This window comes from Manis javanica, chromosome 6, assembly GCF_040802235.1.
Source record: "Manis javanica isolate MJ-LG chromosome 6, MJ_LKY, whole genome shotgun sequence".
Classification (NCBI taxonomy): domain Eukaryota; kingdom Metazoa; phylum Chordata; class Mammalia; order Pholidota; family Manidae; genus Manis; species Manis javanica.
Window position 1 is genome coordinate 70,692,640 of NC_133161.1, and position 20,526 is coordinate 70,713,165.

Consider the following 20,526-nt stretch of genomic DNA (forward strand, 5'->3'; position numbering starts at 1 on the left):
ACAGATAGAAAAACTGAGGTTTGGCAAGGTTAAATGACCTACCTGGTTTTACATACTCATTTAGTCATTGGTCAACTGAAAGAGGAGTGCCTTGGAGATTTGAATCCAGTTTTTCCAGACTGTTTTGTATCAAGGCTCTTTCTCTAACAGCGTTATATACACCTGCTGTGTATCAGTTTTCTTGACTTGTAAAATGGGGTGATGCTATTATTTACCTCAGTGTCACGATGTGGATTAAGTGAGTTACTAAACAGAAGGTGTTTAGAAAGTGCTTCATACATACTGACTGCTTAGTGTTAGCTGCTATTTGAAAAAGTAAGAATTGCCATTAATATTATTATCATTACTCGATTTTAATTGTTGAAGTAACATATTAAACCTCATAGAAGTCTGTGCCTCCTCTCCCCAGCATAAGTCATGGGCACATATATCCTACCAGTATATTTCCTATGCCATCAGAAACTATTTTAAATTGTCATTCGTTAATAAAATTCAGGTTAAGAGTGAAATTTTTTTTGTAGTGACCTTGAGAATGGGAGAGGTAGGAAGGGAGATGAATTCATTTATTCAGCAAATATTTATCAAGTGCTTTATGTGTGACAAATGATCTTCTAAGTGCCAAGGAGTCAGCATGTTGAATTTCTGTTTTGACCATTTTTTGACTATTATTGCTTGACCATTTATTTATTTTATTTTTTGGTTTTTTTTAGGATATGATGTTTCAACTTCTCCGAGGTCTGGACTTTCTTCATTCTCACCGGGTAGTGCATCGTGATCTAAAACCACAGAACATTCTGGTGACCAGCAGTGGACAAATAAAACTGGCTGACTTCGGCCTTGCCCGCATCTACAGTTTTCAGATGGCTCTTACCTCAGTGGTGAGTAAGAAAGTGCTGTTCTTTCATTAAACTTATTTTTCCTCTTTTCAGTAACAAACTTCCCCCATTCCATGTGCCTAATGTTATTACTGTCCATGACCAGTTTGGTGGACAAAATGTCTTTGCACTTACTATCTAGCAGGGAATAGGAGCAGAGCCTTCTGCTTACAAACAGACATATCCGGCTGGTCTTGTTGTGGACAGGACCCATTGCAGAAATAGCCTGTTGCATCTTAGCCACGAGAAAGGAATCAGTTGCAAGTTTCCAAATGCTTTTTGCCATAACCCCTGTTTTCCAAGCTGCATATGTAATGTCTGGGGAAATGCAGCTCAAGGTCAGGGAAGAAAGAGCACCAGGATCATTGACCTGGTTTGAGCAACAGCCCCGTGCCTGCACAGGGGTGTGAAAGCACTCCTCTGAAGGCGGTGCCAACTGAAGAAGAAATTATGTTTACAATGAACTTGAATGACCTGTGAACAGTAAGCACTACCCAGCTGGTTGAAGACTTCAGCCAGAGTACAAAGAGTAAACCCAAGGGCTCTGTTCCAACAAAGAATGACAGTTACGCTGTCCTGTTTTTTGTCTCATTCAGACACAAAACCATAATAGCTATTGGCTTGGGTTAACTTCTGTTTCACCTATAGTTCATTGTTTCTGAGATGAATTTTTGTGAAATTCTGTACCCAGGATCTAAAAAGAGGAGCCTGGAAGTAGACACTAACAACACTTATCTTTGAAAGAACCATTACATGTACAGTGAGTTCACACATGGATACCAAAGCCAAGGAATGCTCCTTTGCGGTGTTATTTGTGGCAGGAGGCTGATGTGGAGAATCCCTGTGATACTGGGAAGCCTACAGAAATTGCCTTCAAAGTGTTAGGGTAAGCCTTGAGAAAAAGAATCCTCTCAGGACAATGTGTCCTTTGTCACATATAGTCCATCTTCAGCCTTGAAGTGGTTCTTGTTCAGGGGCAGTGCCCTGGGTGGGGGGCCATTGCTGAGAAATGTATGGTGGAGTCTTTGGTCATCACGACATAGGGGAGTGGAAGCGGGCTGCAAAGAAGCTCATACTCTACACAAACAAATGTTTGCCCAAATTCCAGTGATGCCTCAGCTGAGGAGTAGAAATGCAGGAGGGGAGTTGCACATTCTCTGAACAGTTAGCCTACCTTAGAAAGTCATTCAGTTTATAAAAGTGTTCAGCATCCCCACCCCTGAAATACAGATACTACAACCTGTACATGTAAGACCACAAATTTTCCAAATTATATACTTGACAAGGGCATCAGAGGTTTTCCAGAGGGTTTCTTGGAGTGTGTTGCCATTGTTGGAAAATAAATTGTACCTGTTTCCTCTTTGCCCAACATACACCATAGTTTTTGAGAAGACAGGCACAAGATGGTGTTCAAAGGCTGTACCTCAGCTTTGGGCTGGGTCGCATGAGCCCTTGTGTTCTTTCATAATCACACCAGAAAGGCTGAGTCTGTGTGTTTCCTCAGTTGGGAAGGGTTAGGTAGGCTGCAGGCTTTTCTAGGAAGTAGATGCTTATGTTGTTTCAGGGCCCTGGGGAGAAGCTTGAATAGACCTCATGGTCTGGGCAGTCATCAGGGGAGCAAGCCTTCTGGTCTCCTTGCATACACTGATTGAGGGAGGGGTGAGACATAGCAAATAAAGAGACAGACACTTTAGTTTGATCCCCCCAAATTGGCACTAAATTCTGTAAATAAAAATAGGAAACCCAGTTGTTTTTGTTTGGATTTTTTTTTATTTGCTTATTAAATTTGAAGAATGATAACCCAGCTTGTGCATAGCATCAATTAACATTCCATTCTTGCTGAAATTTGATATGCTCCGACAGGAAAATGCAGACAAATAATTTCATAGAGAAAGGGAGAAAGACAATCTTAAATGCCTGATTTTTTCAGTATCTAGTGGTACTGCATACTTTATATTCCTCACAATGACATAAAGTATAAAATATTAGCAACTTGGAAAGAGACTGTAACAAATTCAGGATTTTATTTGAAAAGTAAAAATTGGAATTTAAAGGCAAGAATAAAGGATATGGTTCCTGTAAAATTCCATATTTAAAACTTTTCCTACTGTTTTCTATTTTCCTATTTAACGAAAAATTCATTTCATGCAGTGATGCATTGGTTTACACATGGTGACATATAAAGACTTAGAATCACAGGTTTTCAGACTGAACTGGTATTTTTTTTTTTAGTATTTCTTGAAGAGAAAAAGACTACACTGTACTTCCTGGAAATATACATTTTTTGGTGGTTATGTCATACAGGAATTAGGGATCAACTTAATTTATGGAATGTTAAAGAAATTACTAGTTAACTGATATGAAACTGGCATCTTAGAGCCACTTCCAAAGCCTCTCAAATGTCCCCTTCCAGTACCCCCATGCAAAAGTTAATCCCACTTTCCTACTTTAGTGTTTCTAGAATAACATCTCATTATGTCTTTCATAATACTGCTTTTATCTTCTTTGTAATTATTTTGGGTTTGATTTATCAGGCTGTAAGTTCCTTGAAGGAGTCAGCATAGGACCATCATTATAAGTCTGAACTGTAGCTGTAGCTCTAAGTGGTAGGTAACACGGGCCAGATGACTTGGCTTGTCTTCATCTGATAAGGGAGGGTTCAGTGCCCGGCAGACACCTTAGCTTTACTGCGCTGCCTCCAGCATGAGACTCAGATGTCTTTAGGGTGTATTGGGTTCTTGATGCTCAACATACAGTCAGCCATGCTCAGATACCCAGTGAGAGGAAGGGTTGTTTATACCTATTTCTTTAAAAGTTGTAGAATTCAGATGTGGATGGCCGTAGTGAATGCCTTAGGCCAAGGCACGAGGGGCCCCTGGCCTAGGTCTCATGCTTTAGAGTTGCCTGCTCTGGCCTTTCTCCAGCCATGTCTCCTTTCATTGGGACAGAATCTAGGGTGTCAAGGAGACGTGCCACCTAGAGCCTGAGACCCCCACCCTCACCCTGCACACTCAGCACTGGAATTCCCTAGATGGGAGTCACGTGGGCTCTTCTTGGGTCCGTCCTTCTAACAGCAGATTGTGCACCTGTGGGCTCATTCCATGCCTAAGGGACAGCAATTTGCAGATGTTTGAGAAGACTGTGGACTGCAGACTGGTGTGTCCATAAGCAAGCACGTGAGGCCGCTTATGGTGTAAGAAGGAAGCTGGGACTGTGAAGAGAAGTGGAACCCATTATACCTAGCACCTGACATGGGTTATTTTTATCAAAAGAGTTTCTCTGAAACCATGAAAATCAACTTCTGTGACCTCTATTGAAATAGTACATTTGTGAAAAACCAAAAAGAACAGGTTGCATGGAGCGTCTTTTCCATTGTGCAGAAATGACGCCTAAGAATTGTGACTTGTGTGGTTGTATAACCTCTGTGGCAGAAGTGTGTTGAGACTTTATGCTTATTCAGTAGAATGACTGCAAGACTAGCTAAAATTGTATTCAGAGTCATTCTAAAGTCACATTTCTGAGTACTTCCCATATCAAATGTGGTGTATGGTCCAACTCATTTTTGTCTTTCAAGAGACAAGAGACCCTCCTCTGAGCCAGAAGTTTAAGGTCATACTTCATTGTACATGCAGGTCTGCAGGGAGAGCTCAGAAACGGAGCCTGGGATGTCACCAGTGGCCTGATGATGACTGATAATCACAAGCACTGTGAACAGAGGCTGAAGGAGGGAGCAGTCTTCATCTCTCTCTGTTTATGATGCAAAATCTTTATAATTTATTTTTCTAATCTGAACCATACAGCATGCAAAGCAATACTGTTGCCCTTGGATTTGGTATTTGGGGAACTCCTTACCAGTTATCTCGTTTTGAAAGTGGGGAAACTGAGACTCAGACAGGCAGTTTGTGATCAGGTTAAGTCTGAATTCACCAAATAGGTTGTAAATATCTTGGAGAATTCTAGTGCTTACATCCTGGCTCTCGCCCGCCATCCCTTTTCCCCTGCTCTTCTCCCCATGATAGGCTCCAGTACTTCAAAGGACATCAAACTATGTTGTATGGGTTCTTGGGTTCTCCAGATGGTATCCAGAGATTCCACAAATGTTCAACAATCTACTTTTTTTAAATATGTTTTAAGCCTTATTAAGATTATAATTTTAAAAAACTACTAGCTCATGCCACATTTTGACACAGTGGGAAACACTGAGATATGAACGTGTACCTCCAGGTAAGCTTATTTTTTATGTACACCTAATAATAAAACTTCTGCCCCACTGGTGCACACTGGACATCTTGTAATGTACCATTGCTTAGGAAAAAATCAAACATTCTCTTAATTCACACCTCTGTGTGTCCACTCCCTTAAAGTCACCCAGGTGCATAATAACAACAGCATACCCATCATACTGCACGCAATGTACATGAGACCACTTTGAGGGCCATCTAGGGCAATGCCAGTATTGATGTTTTTATATCCAGGTGTGATTGCCCAAACCCAGACAGTTAGAGCCAGGCATTCCCCAGGACAGTCCCCAGAAAGCTGCCCATGGATGCAGAGAAGTCTGCACCTTGAAATGAGGTCGTTCCTTATGGTGTCTCAGAAACTTTGTAGGCTGGGATGGAGTCCAAGTTGGCCTCCCTCAAACCAATTCCTGCTCTGCAGTGGACAGTATTACAGTGACTTCTCAGTGTGTTGGGAGGGCCTTCATACAATCATTAGACAAAAGGTACAATTAGCATTTTTTCTCCAAGTGCCTGTGCCTAACACCCATAGTTTGGAGAAAAATTCCACCTTATGCTATAATAGAAGAGTGAGAATGTTCTCTTTCTAGTGACTTAGTACAATTCTCACTAAGTGAATTACATTCCCCTTCTCCAAAGTCTTTTTTTCCATAGGGTCTTCACTATTAAAAGAGATACGTGGTCTGAGAACATCTTCTGCTCTGTAGAAATCACCACAAGATAAGTAAATAGTAAATATGGGAAGACTTTTCTTTGACAGCTCTAAGAATTACAGAAATTCACTTGGGGATTTTTTTTTATATGAAAGTGATAAGATTCCCAAAATTGCCTTAAGATTTACTTAATACTATTAAGTACTGCAAAAAAATCCAGTTGCTTACATTCTCTTCTTAAGTCTCTAGCAATAGGTGGTTTCCTACTCTGGGAGTTTTTAGGAAACACTAAAGGAACCTTGCATATTCAGAAACTTTTGGATAAGCCTAGGGGAGAAAATTCATCACATGGAATTGTGGCATTCAGTCAACAAATAATTACTAATCACTTTCCACATGCCAAGGATTGTCAGTGACTGAGAGATGATAGTGAACGGAAATGGACAAGGTCTTTGCTTGCATGGAGCTCATACTCAAGATGGGGAGAAAGATCCTAATCAAATGGTCACACAAGAAATATATTATTATATAATATATATATAGTTAGAGACAGAGATAAGTGCAATAAAAGGAAAGGAACACATTTCTACCAGGCCCTATGACTTAGGCACCCTGTAGGCTGGGGGTCAGGGAAATCCCCCCTGCTCACCCATGCCAGGACGTGAGATGTTCAGGAGGTCACCAGCATCCTCCTCTCAGAACCTACCTGGACATGGGCCCCCTGGATGTGCACGTTATGCGGTCTGTGCCTGTTTTCTGTTTATGCTTGGAATAGTTCATTTGACGGCACCCAATAGGCACCACCAAATTGATGAAGCGAAGCGGGAGCAGAGATTGGAGAACAATGTCATCTTTTATAGGAGAAAATAAAAATTGTTTATGCTTGTTTCCTCTTCGTGCATGTTGTATTTACTATGGAGACCTGGCAGGGTTTGCGCCTCAGCTTGGGCAGCTGGGCTGCTCCCACAGAAGCCTGCAAACGCTGCCAGTGCATCCTGAGTAAATCAAAACCAAGAGCATTAACCAAATATAATGGAAAAAACCCAAAGCCCCGTCGCCTCAGCACCTCAGCGAGAGTGCAGGACACACCTCTGAAGCCGGAAAGGCTGCTGTAACTCCCTCTCTGCTCAACGTCTCCTTGCCATGACACAACTAGGTCTGTTTTGTGAAAATTTCCAGTTGCCAGTACATATTTCATACTTAACAATGGAGTGTTTGTGCTGGTTTCGTTTTCACTTTGAGCAGTGAGGGAAGTGGAATACAATGGGGCAGTGCACAGAGCTGGGAACAGGACACGTTTTCTTTAGGGTTCCCAGGGCTGGGTACGTGGAAAATGCCAGAGCCAAAACAAACATGAAAACCCATCCAGATCCTCCGTGGCACATTCTCAGTGGTAATAAAACACATTTTGAGTTGCCATCTGATAGGTTAGCTCTTCCTCCGCAGTGAAGGCAAACATCGATGACCAGTGTGAGAGTGTTTCCCATGTAGAAAGAATGTATTGCATACTGTACAGAATGCTGCTGTATGCGTGTGCACTGCATGTGGGGACTTAACTACACCAAATATACTCATGAAGTTAATCAAGTGACTGCTTTCCTTGTTTATAAAAGATAGTCATTCATTTGACTCACCTAATTCTAGCTCCTTCATAAGTGGTCACTGTTGTGAATTAGTTCTGGATGAAAACAGTTTACTGTAATGCTACTGCCTGGAGGATATTTTATTCGAGAAAGGACAGGATGTTCTTTGCTTCCTCCATACCATCTGTTCAACCAGCATGTCCTATCCAGGTATGATATAGACAGGGTCTGGGTGTCCCCTGGCCTTTTATGTCCCATTATATAGTCACCCCATAGGATGCTGTTCACATTTCAGAAGCTTGAGATCAAGTGTGAGTGTGAAGACCAAGCATTGTCTTAAGGCTGACAAAACCAATGCCTTGGAGAGGGTTTTGCCGACAAAGAATTTCTCAGGGACCCAGAAGATAGAAGAATTTCAGTTGTCTCTTACATTGAACATCCTTAAGGCAGTTTGCCTCCTGTGCTTGGTCAGAGGCTAGTCTGATTAACTATATTTAATGAGGTAATTCCATCTCCCCTTAATTTGCTTAACTTGGGTGTTGTGTTATATTCATTCAAAGGAGTATGAGAAACAGTCCTTGGAATTGAGTATAAAACAGTGTTTCTCTAACTTGGATTTTCACATCCTCTTTAATTCTTCCGACATCTGAGCTTCTGTTTTACACATGTCACTTACTTTATTGTAAGGAAGGGAAAGGTGGCAATGTCTTCATTTGGCTTGGCCTTTGATAGTCTCATACTGTAAGTTTCTGAGTCAAGATGTGTTACTGAAATTCCCTTACATTGGATATACCCACTTTTACTCACTAAATCCAAATCTTACACTATTTTAGTGTTTCCCACAGTGACTTCCTGTCACATAGGTAGGGATTTGATAAATACATGGGGAGTGAATGAAATGAGTGCCTAAAGAATAAATTCCAACTTTGTAGCATGGCATATAAAGTTTTTGTTTCAGTGTAGCAGCAACCTAAGCCTCCAACCTCCACTCTCACCCAGACACCACCCCCGCACACATGCACACACAATCCTTATCGGATGCCATCAAATTTCTGACTACTCTTTAAACTTAAGTTCTTTGACAACTCGCTGCTTTCATAAATGATCAATGAATGAATTTCCAACTCTGCATTTTCCATGTTAATCTTGGGGTCATTATATCATCAATTAGAAGCATCTTCAGTTTTTTTATTATTATTATTATTTGTTTCAGACACAACTCTCCACTAATCTTCCCAATTGCCTGTGTCACTTCTTGATAATAGCTCTGGGGGAGTAATATTTACACCTTGAATGTCTTTGTGTGCAGTCATTCCTAACCTTCAGATAATTATTTTGCTTCATCCTCCTTATTCAAGGTCACAAACCTTTCTTTACCTCCTCAACTTGTGCACTTACATTTTCTATATGGTATATTTTAATTAAAAACAGATCTTTGAAGGAACCAGTGCCACAGGAAAAGGTTGGAATGTCCATGTTGCAGCTTCTTTTCATCATTTTATTTAGCTCGCTTGGGTTCTTGAGATTAGGTATGTGGTTATGTTACTCTGTACAGGTCTTCCCACAGAAGGGAAGCTCAGACTTTTATATGATTGCTTTGTAATGCTGGATTTTCTCTCATATTTTTATTGACCTTATTGCTAAAATTCTGAATTTTTCTCTGAATAATACTCTTTGGGCTGCTGAATTACTCCTCTACCCTCTTTGTTTTCCTTTTCTCTGGGGATTGAAACACAGGGTGAGTGACATAGTTGTACCCAGCATCTGTAAGGATATTGATGATTTTTAAATCCCTCAGAGATTTGAATGTTAAACCTTACAGTTGGCTGTGGAGGCATAATTTACCTTCAAGTTTCAGGGAAGCATCCAAAAGAAAGAAGGGGAAAGCGTAGGAGAATTTACTTTAGCGCTGCTCATGTATTTATTTTGAAGGCTGGCAGAATCTAAAAGTGGGGCTGTAAATTTAACAACTCAACCGTAAAAACCCCAAAATAAGGGAGAAAAATGTCTACTACTTCTAGGTTTGGGTACTAACATAAAGGTACAAGATTTCTATTTTATTTATTTTTATTTCTAAAGCTATCCTTCTCTTCTTTCCCATTTTTATTTTGACTATTTTTTAAAGGTTACGACGCTTTGAAATGTATGGAAGCATTTTCTGAATACTTGCTGGTCTACTTCAACTGATAGATTTCACGGTGATGTTGTATACTATCTGCACCTTATGTAAGGCTGGGTGATTTCAGTGGGGTGGGGACCGCACATGGTATCAGTTCTTGTGGGAAAATATGCTTCAGTGGCTTACTGGCACTGCTCTTGGAATGTGGCATTTAAAAGTACCTTTTTACAGTGGGAAAGAATTCTGTCAAGAATAAACAGTCTGACCTTGTTAAATGGGCCAAAGTCTGTCTGTAACCTAGTTCCAGAAAACTAGTTTTTACTAGTTTAGAAAAAGCAAATTAGAAAAAATTGCAACTAAAAACTTCAAGAAGAATGGAAAAATTTCTATGAATATGAAATAAATTCCATAAATGATGGCCTTCACATATGTTCATGAAAATTTCTTTATTTGACTATAAAATCCCATTTTTCCAGAGTGGATGAAAGATAAGGACTAGGGCTGGTCAGAAAAGTAGATTTTCTTTTTCCTGGAAAGACAAGACTGGCTTATGGAAAGAAGCTATAGGAAGGTCCCCATAGCGTGGACCAACCAAGCAAACCAACCCAAGGGGGCTTGGGGAGGGGAAAGAGGAGTAAAAATCACCACTGACTCCCCATTACCCAGGGTTAAAAAGTCTGTATTCGCCGAGCTCTGGAATGCCACAGTCTGTTCCTAACCTTTCTCTCCATCTCTGCCTTCCCACCCACCCCAACCGCATCTACACGCACCCTCGGTCTTAGCACTCCAGACTTCTTTCCTCCAGCTTGAAACAACCTGCCATTAGATTTTGTGCCTCCGTATCATGAGACACTCTTCTCTCTGCTTAGATTACCTCTCCCATACTCAGCCTGACAACCTCCTGCTCATTCTTCAAGACTCTGTGCACATGCTACCTCCTGCCTGAAGGCAGACTGACCCTCCAGGATAAAGTTAGGCACTTTGTTCTGCACACTTTTGATTTTCTTCTAACATGATTCGCTATTTGTTTGCCTTCTGTTTTAAAAAGAATAACATAATCAAATATTCGTTTCAGCACTTAAGGTAACAACACACAGGCACATGGTATTTGTGTGTGTTTGTATGGTTTGTTCATGTGTGTGTGTGTGTGTGTGTCTTGAAAATAAGTGGCTTCTGAGTAGAGAAGGTGGAGGGAGGCTGGGTTGGAGATTGGGGAGTGTAGGGCCTGTACTGAAGAGATGGGGAAAGGAACCTTCCTCTAAACATTGGCTTGCCTGAAAGGTGCCATTACAGCTTTTATTTGCTTCGTTTTGAAATTTCAACACCAAGGAATCAAACTTGTTACATTAATTATTTTCACTGCTAAATCTTGTGTTCATAGTTAGATGATATTCTGGAAAACCTAGATTTGATTGCTTTCACTCCGATGTCTGACTAGTGGTTTGGTGGGTGGCTGTTGTCCGAGTATGCTAGAGCCCAGGGATACTTGCTGTAATCATAATCATTTTTAATGTTAAATAACGAATTTATCGATAACAACTTAAGTTGAGAAATTTTTTAATGGAGCTACAGTATTCTAAAAAATACGATAGCTTTAAGAAAACTGTGTACATTAAAAAAAATCTAATGTGTAAAATAGATAAAAATCAGGTGCTTTACAAATGGGCTTCTGGCAAGGTTTTTCAGATGCAGCTTCTTCAGTTTAAAATATAATTTAGTGGATTAAAATGCATTTTCTTAAGCCTTTCTAGGATTATATGCTTACGTAAAGCTACTTAGCCTAATCTGGTCACCCTTGTTCTTACTGGGGGTATATGCGAAGGCAGTACAGAAAGCCAAAATAGTCAATTGTGAATTTTAAAGGGTTAAAATCCAGTAAAAAAAAAGGTCTCATATGTTCTTGTACCTGAACAGAAATGGGCCCTATCATACCTTTTACTGGCAGAGCCCAACCTTGAAAATTTTGACTAAGTAGAGCAAACAATACTCTTGAAATGGGAAAAGCTTCTTCAAGTGAGCTCTTTATAATTTTATAGCAAGTAAAAATATAATCTGTTTTTTCTTTATAGCTATTACTCTATTTTTATTCCTAAAAGGAGCCCTTGATTTTAGGACATAGCACTGAAATATCACATCTAATGTTCATGCTGCTGCTGGTATACCTACATTATTATCCAATTTATATTTTCCATTGGGTTTTTTTAAATTCATGGTTTATGTGCTCCCATTTTTAAAGGCTCCTATTTTAAATATTCCCAATAAATTGATTATACTTGACAAGTATTTTTAGTCCTGTAGTAGTTAAGAAAAATATGATATTCATCACTTGCTTTAAATGCCCAAGGCTTATCCATTTGCTCTGTAATTTTATTTTTAGAAATTTGATATCAGGAGACAGTTTTTTAGAGAGAAATAGCACTGTTTATAAGATACAGTTCGCCAAATCCAGAAGCATTTTCTGCAATTCCTTCTGCACTCCTTTTGTCGCATTTGGATATATGAGTCCAAACTCTCCTTTAAACTCTCATCTTACTGTAATCATTTTTTTAAATATGCTTTCTTTTTTAATTGCTAAAATTATTTGAAAATTCAAACATCCCAGACAAGTAAAAAAATGAAAGGGAAACTCTCCAATAACCTTTTTTCCCAGAAAAAGCCCCTATTAACAGTTCAGTGAAGGAACTTTCATACATTTTTCTATTTGTGTGCAGCTGTGTATGTGTATGCACACAGGATGCACTTACAGTATATATACAGGTTATTTTTGTTTGGAGTTTTTTATTTGTTTTTTTTTTTTCATTTAATTTATCTTATGCATTTTCCATCTGTAACATAAAGCCTGTTTATTCTTTTTCTTACCTTAACTGGGTAAATGCACATATTTTTACCCAGTCTCTTGGGATGAGCCTTTGGGAAGTTTCTCATTTTTTGGCTTCAGTGAACATCCTTGCTTGAGCTTATCTTTCCACTCAAATATTAATATTTTTGTAGGATAAGTTTCAAGAAATGGCATAACAGTTGAAAGAAGAATGTGCAGATTTTTGTTTTGTTTTGTTTTGTAAGAAACCACCTTCCAAACTGTCTTCCAAACTATAATCTTTTGTAACATTTTGCATGCCCCCAGCAATGAGTGAGCATTCCTGTTGCTCTAAATCCTTATTAGTATTTGGTGGTGTCAGTGTTTGGGATCTTGGCCCTTCTGATAGGTATGTTGTGGTATTTCATTGTTGTTTTAATGAGTATGCATATTTCAGAATCTGATAAAGCCAAATTGTTCGCTAAAAGGATTCTCCACCTCTCTTCTTAACAGAACATGATTGAGCTCTGCTTCATTTCTTCTGAGTGTCTCAGGTTTTCACCTTTACTGGCCCTTCCTGCTGCTATTGCCCACTGAGAAAGCATCCTAAAGTTCACATCAGTCCTTTCTTGGATCTCACCTAGATCCATGACTTGAACTTTCATCTCTGTGCAGAGGCATCCAAGTTGTCAACTCTGCTCAAGATCCCCTCTATGTGTCACACCCTCAAACGTGTTTTTCCCTTCTGTAGGGGTGGAAAATTTTTTCCTTCCCCCTCTAGGTTCTTGGCTGGTCTAATAACTAAATTGAAATAAGATAGATTAACAGGAGAAAATCAAACAAATTTCATACTTACCCATGAATATATAATATATAATATTATATATAATACCCAATGTATATAAATATATAATACTCAAATAGGCAGCCAGGTAATTGAGGCTTATATATTATCATGAGATAAGGAAAGGGGAAGAAGTTTGAGGTTGCAAAAGGGAGAAAGGTATTCATAGGAAGGAAGAAGAGATGTTTAGAAAAACAAAGGTTGTCCTGTTATGCAGGTAAGTTTCTTAGGGAAAAAAGTATTTCTGGCTAATAACTCTCTTCCTGATTAAGTCCCCTTTCCAATGTAAATTTAGGCAGCTGAAGGTGAAGAGCTTTTCCTGAATCCTGGGTTTTGTTTGTCTTTAACTCAAAATAATCCTCATGCCAAAGTGACATATTTTGAGGTGACAAATTCTGCCTTCACTCCCACCTTTGAAACTTCAGTAAGAAGTTTCACAGATCAGAAGTTAAGTTGATTGCTCCATATCTCATTAAGCCAGTCTCAGTTTTGAGAATATGTCAGTTCAGTTAAAAAGTTTTGTCTCATTTCAGAAGGTGATACATACAGCTGGCCTCCCAAAGTTAGGCATACATTATGCAAGCAATCAGATAGTCAGTAAGAGGCACTTCTGTGGAAACAAAAGAAAAAACGAAAGTTAATAGTTGGAGCAAATTATAAACCCAGTGTTATCTAAGAGCTGCCAGTCAGAAGATTTCTAGATGTCAGGCTCAAAGCATCTTTGGATAGAGTGAAGGCAAGCAATGGCAATCTGACGCATTTTCCTGGTTTGCAGTTTCAATGTCTCCAATGATGTCATAGGATACACTGGTAAACTTTTCTGAGTGGCCCACTCTTTCTGTTTCATGCCAGACATCAAGATTGTCTCCACATGAGCTTTTGGGGCAGTTTCTCTGAAGTTTATATCAAGTTGACTAGCTTCAGTTTGCAGGGTTTCAGGAAAAAGAGAAGTTTTGATTCTCAGTGATTCCAAGTGAAAAGGATGAGAAAATATTGGAAGCATTAGTTTAGAGAGTCACTGCCAGATAGTGAAGGAAACTAGAAGAATCCAGGATCCAGTCCAGTTCACAGGTAGAAAACAAAACCTCAAAGACAGTGCACAGCACTAGAATCTAGTATCTACAAAGGTGCAAATATCATTTTTCTCTCTAAAATCACCATTTCTATTAATGATAACAGTAAAACCAATGTTTTTGCAAACTAAGTAAGTCTAATTGCAGTGAACTCAGCCAGATTATTTACATAAGTGCAGCAAGAATAGTGATTGATCATACAGGCTCTTTAAATCCACTTCATTGGAACTTTTCATAAGGAACCTCAGAGTTTAAAAGCATCTTGAGGCCAGGAAGCCAAGCCAAGGACTTGCCATCAGACTTTGCCTACAAATTTGCCATAGATTTGGGTGAATTCCTCTCTTCTTGAAGTCCCCAAAATATACTGAGATTCCTGCACCTATCAGGAAGTGACTTTGCTTACTCATCTGGTTAGGCTGTAAGGAAGGTACCAGGCTGATTATTTTCAAAGGACTTTATTGGCTCCATAAAGTCAACCTTAGTTTCCTTTTAAAGCTATCTGGTCATATCTGAACTTACATATATTATAAAGTCTAACATTCTATTCAAAGCCATAATAATATAAACAATGTTCCCAACTATTACAAAGAGAACAGGTTCTTAATGAACTTATACAATGAAAAGCATTTGGGTTAGTTTCCATTATATTCCTGAAAACTGTAGGAATACTAAGTTTAAAAATGCTTAATTTTAAGCCAATTAAATAGAGCTGTTTACAAATTAATTTCAGCAATAGCATACAGAGGTAGAAAAGTATTGCACAATGTAGGACATACATTAAGATATAGATGCAGAGACCATATATCTTTCATTTTAAACCTTTACTATCAGTCAAGTATGATAATACAAAACTCACTAGTCACACAAGGACAGTTGGAGCCAAATTTTTTTTTTTTTGGCAGTTGGAACAAGTTAAGTTCACCTGCTCAGATGGCTAAAGCTTTTTACTAATATTGGTGGAGAAGACATTTAATATAGTTTTTATTGAAGTATAGTTGATATGTAATATATTGGATTCAGGTATACAACACAGTAGTCCACCAGTTACCCACATTATTTAATCCTCACCCCAACTAGTTCAGTTACTATCTGTCAACATAGAAATATGTTACAGAATCACTGGCTGTATTCTCCATGCTGTACTACCATCCCCATGACCAGCTTGTGTTATGATTAAGAGTTTTGTGCCCCTTTATCCCCCTCCTGCTCTCCATCCACCCATACCCTCCCACATGGTAACCACCAATCACTCCTCAGTGTCTGTGAGTCTACTGCTGTTTTGTTGATTTTGTTTTGTTTTGTTCTTAGATTCCAGAAACAAGTGAAATCATATGGTATTTGTCTTTCTCTACCTGATGTATTTCACTTAGCATAATACCCTTTAGATTCATCTATGCTATCACATAGGCTGGATTCCTTTCTTTTTTTATGGCTGAGTAATGTTCCATTCACTTTGATTGCTTCCATATCTTGGCTATTGTAAATAATGCAGCGATAAACATAGGCATGTGTGTGTCTTTTTGAATCAGGAATTTTGTTTTCTTTGGGTAAATTCCTGAAAGTAGAATTACTGGGTGATATGTTATTTCAATTTTTAGTTTTTTAAGGAACCTCCATACTGCTTTCCACAGAGGCTATACCAATTTATATTCCCACCAATAGTGTAGGAGGGTTTCTGTTTCTCTACATCCTCACCAACACTTGTTCTTTCTTGTCTTGTGGATAGTGGCCATTCTAACTGGCGTGAGGTGGCATCTCATTGTGTTTTTATTTGAATTTCCCTAATGATTGGCGATGTGGAGCATCTTTTCATGTGCCTGTTGGCCATCTGTATTTCTTCTTTGGAGAAATGTCTGTTCAGGTCCTCTGCCCATTGAGGGAATCTCTCATATTTATTGATCAAATGGTTGTTAACAGTTAACAACAATAAAATTCTGTACAGGGGACTCAATGCACAATCATTAATCCACCCCAAGCCTAATTCTCTTCAGTCTCCGATCTTCTGAAGCACAACGAACAAGCTCTCACATGGTGAACAAATTCTTACATAGTGAATCAGTTCTTACATGGTGAACAGTACAAGGGCAGTCATCACAAAAACTTTCGGTTTTGATCACGCATTATGAACCATAAACAATCAGATCAAATATGAATATTCGTTTGATTTTTATACTTCATTTATATGTGAATCCCACATTTCTCCCCCATTATTATTATTTTTTTTTAATAAGATGCTGAAGTGGTAGGTAGATGCAAGATAAAGGTAGAAAACATAGTTTAGTGCTGTAAGAAAGCAAATGTAGATGATCAGGTGTGTGCCTATAGGCTAAGTATTAATCCAAGCTAGACAAGGGCAACAAAACATCCACGGATGCAGAAGATTTCTCTCAAAACAGGGGGAGTGAGGTTCTAAGCCTCACCTCTGTTGGTCCCCAGTTTCTCACCTGATGGCCCCCCTGTGACGGTGCCTGTCTTAGGTTGTTCCTCCCTTGAGGAATCTTACCCGTCTCTGCTCTGCCCATTTTTTAATCAGTGATGTTATCTTAGTTCCTTATAACCAAATATTAGGAAAATTCCATTCTTCCCTCCTCAGTGAATTATTTTTCCTTCATAGTCTCAAGACTACTGCTGCAGCTTCAAGCTTCACGTCCTCAGACAACAATGGTGAGCAGTGAGTAAGGAAGCAGGGACCAAAAAGGGAGTCACTGCCTTCTGATCAGGAAAGACATTTTTTTCCAGAAGCTCTCTTCAGACTTTCACTTGTTTCATCTCCCAAAACTAGATCATATACCTACCCACAGACCAGTCACACTATAGGTAAGCAAGTATATTGCTACCCAAAGAAAATCAAGTTGTGTTAGCCAGGAAGAGGGAGTGTGGCTGTTGATAGATACCCTGTAAGGACAGACCTTTATTGATGTAGGAAACTCCTCAGGCAGCGAGGTTATTGTCTGGGTAGAAACCTGTGCTGTTGGTTCCTTTCAGAGATACTGACATACTCAGTGATCTCTAGTAAATTATTTTATGAAGTACAGTGCTTTTTTTCCTCAGTGTTCCACATATGTTAAAAGCATAAAGCTTTAGAATTTTATGGGAAGGTTAAGAATGAATGCTCACCACACTCACCTAGACTGTGATTCCTTAGGTTCTTTAATAACAGTAATTAGCAAGCATTTGGGTGGCGGGGAGCGCTAGCAGTCTGTAAATGATTTACAGGTAACGTCTTCACATGCAAATTCTTTTAGGTGTGTCAGAACTGAGAATGGTTTTTAAAGCAAGTGAAGCAAGCAAGAAATATTTTTAAACTAATTACTTTTCAAAAAATGTTAATTTCATTAATATTTGAGTATATTAATATGTATTACTATTTCTATTAACTAATATATTTATTCACTACTAATATATTTGTATGTTGTATAAAGTAATACTAATTGCAAGTAATTTTGTGGAATTAAAAATGTGGAGTTGCCTGTACATTTCTTATCTAGCCAAATAAACTAGGAGGCAATCCTTGTTAGACAGGAGGGTCAAGGAATGCTTCACAAGAGAGGTGATTTTTGAGCCATGTCTTCAAAAATGAGGAGGGGTTTGCTTGGCTGACAAAGGAGAAAGTTTTGTCTCAGTACATAATTGGGAAAGAGCTCATTCATAAACAGTGGTAAGTATGTGGGTCAATAGCAAGGTGTCTTGGGAGAACATGATCAAATTGTTGCTTGTTTCTTTCAAAAGATCATTCTAATGCAATGTGATGAATGGTTTGATAAGGATGGTTTGGCATAAATTAAGAAATTGCTGTCAGGGAGACTAGTGTGGAGGCAGTTTTAAGAGAAATATATGATGAGGGACTGAATGAAGGCAGGAAATAGAGATAAAAACTGAAGCTAGTTAAAAGTAGGTACAGAGAAAACGGGGAAAACACGTCACAGTGCAAAGTCTGATATGAAATTCATTTACTAAAAAACAAAAAGTAATATTCCTTTAAATTGAGTAACTGTCCTAATTCTCTTCATTTTACACTGTTGTAGATAATAATGTAGACATGTTCAGGACATAGTAGCTACTATTGATGTAATCTTTATTATTTTTACTGGCACTTGTATAAATTAATAATTTCTCTTGATCTGATGAAGATTTCCATTCACAATGGAGTAAGTCATATAATGTAGAATCTGCATAAAACTTCTCAGTAGTAGTTGTGTGAATCAGAAATTGTCAATAGGCTTAATGTTTATCCCAATTGTAATTAGGATGAATATCATAAAATGGCTTTCTTTTTTTCACTTAGAGTCTTTTCCTAAAAATTATGTCTTTTCATCAAGAATTAAGTGATAACATGCTTTAGCTTATTATTCTAAAAACCCAGTATTGTAGTTGTGTTCTATCTAATTAGCCACTTGTATTGCTATTTCTCCTTTTTTCATCCCATAATCCAGTTTTTCTAAAGTTGGCAAGTTATATGCCTCACATGTGGTCATTATATGAATAAACCCTAATGAGGGATATATCATGTAAACAGCCACAAAATGTCATAATTGACTCTTTTCATTAGACAGCAAGCACTTTGAGGGAAGAAACTGGGTATCACATATATCATGCTCACGAAATAGTAATTGGTAATGGTGACGTGCTTTTAAGATGTTTATGTCCATTACGAAAGTAATACAGAGTCATTGTAGGCCAATTTGTGTGGTCTCAGTTGAGCTCCTCCTCCATTCTCTTGGTTCAGCATGTCCATTTTTTATTTTTTTTAATGGTAACATAGATTTCTTTTTGATTTGTCAAAGTCAGAAAGTCAAAGTTGGGTTTGAAAGAAAGATGTCAATAAATAAAGAAGTAAAATACTTTTTCAGCCACTTATTAAGATTGTTCTCTTTGGGCTGCTTATCTTCCCTTTCTTCTTTTACGGCTCCTAAGGAAGAGCAAGTTTAGAAATAAGGTATTGGACATAATTCTAAGAAGGGTACATTGTTTAAGAATTTTTAAAAACTAAATAAAAATTTCACCATCACTACTATGTATCTGCCACCCTCCAGATATTTTGTACACTTGGTAATGGCCATTTCTTCTAAGAGAACACTGCTACTTTCCTGAGGCCAGATGTTGTTAAGTTGGAAGGGTTTGAGAAGACATCAGAATTGAAAACATTATATGCCTGATGTCCTTTCTAATACTGGATTTGTTTATCATCTGTTTGTGTGTTTTCTGTATCTCATCAGGTATTGCTGAAGAAGTAGTTTATACTCTCTCAAGAGAATAAGTCCTTTCTTTTCTTTAAACAGTGACTCCATTGATCCTGTTTTAGAATTTCATCCCTTCTTGGCAACATTGTTTTTGAAGTCTTAAATTGATTCAAGTGTTCCTGGAATATTCCTTATTCTCTTCTACCATTTTCAACTATAGGCAAAGAGATTGTTTTTTTTCTTCATCCAAAAATTTTGCTTCATTCAAGAGGCAATAGTGTAGCACAGCACATTAGTTAAGAGATCAGATTGTGGAACTAGACCATCTGTTTGAAGTATGTCTCACTACTTAACAAGCTGTGTGGCCTTAAATAAATTGATTAGCCTCTCTGTGTTGTGGGTTTCTTGTTTGTTATAATGGAGAAAATCAGCATACCTACCTTAGAAGATTGTGGTGAGAATTAAATAAGTTAATACATGAAAGAGTAAGGACTTGACATCGTCCTGTAGCTGAACTACGTTGTAGTCAACTGAACATGAAAATAAGTATAGAAGTGAATATAGCTAATTAAACCATGTTGCCTCCTGCTGCTGACCAGCTAGCTATCTGGGGCTGCTCATAGTAGAGCTTAAGTTGCGAACATCCCAGGGAGACCATTCTCTCCTTTTTCATTACTATTTATGTGTCTCTCAAAAGGGAGAATGTTTCTAATATTCCTGAAATGAGTGCGTTGAGGAGATCTTTCAACTACTGGTATTCTTTTAACAGTGCTGAAGTTTGGAAAAAATAAAATATATTCTTCCCAGGAGCTTACACATACATGGTCTTTGAATACAGGAAATTGAATATGCAAATCCAAGCAGTTGAAGAATTTTCACTAAGAGACTAACAATGGGTGGGCATGTTCTTGTGAATAAATTGCATAGACAGAATAAACTGTCTAGTTTTCAGGCACTATCTCTCAGAGTCCCAGAAATCCAGTGCCATTTTTTCTGTTCTCATTCCCTGCTTACTTTCACATGCCAGGCCTGAAGTTGAGGGTAGAGAAGAAACTGAGTTTTGACCCTGCAGCATAAACCTTCATGATTTTATCTTTACCACCTATAGGACAAACTCTAGAAATGTAAGAAAAAAATTTTTCAGGAAAGACATGTTCTTTTTAA

At 38.3% G+C, this 20,526-nt stretch overlaps 1 protein-coding gene across 7 annotated transcripts in view; it reads left to right on the plus strand.

Moving 5' to 3' along the window:
* The window catches only part of CDK6 (cyclin dependent kinase 6), a 227,322-nt gene that overhangs the window by 113,483 nt on the left and 93,313 nt on the right, over positions 1–20,526 (plus strand). For all 7 annotated transcript variants that reach the window (XM_037019817.2, XM_073238837.1, XM_073238835.1 and 4 more), the window contains one exon: positions 711–878. In XM_037019817.2, coding sequence (XP_036875712.1) covers positions 711–878 — 168 coding nt within the window. The remainder of the gene's footprint in view (positions 1–710; positions 879–20,526) is intronic.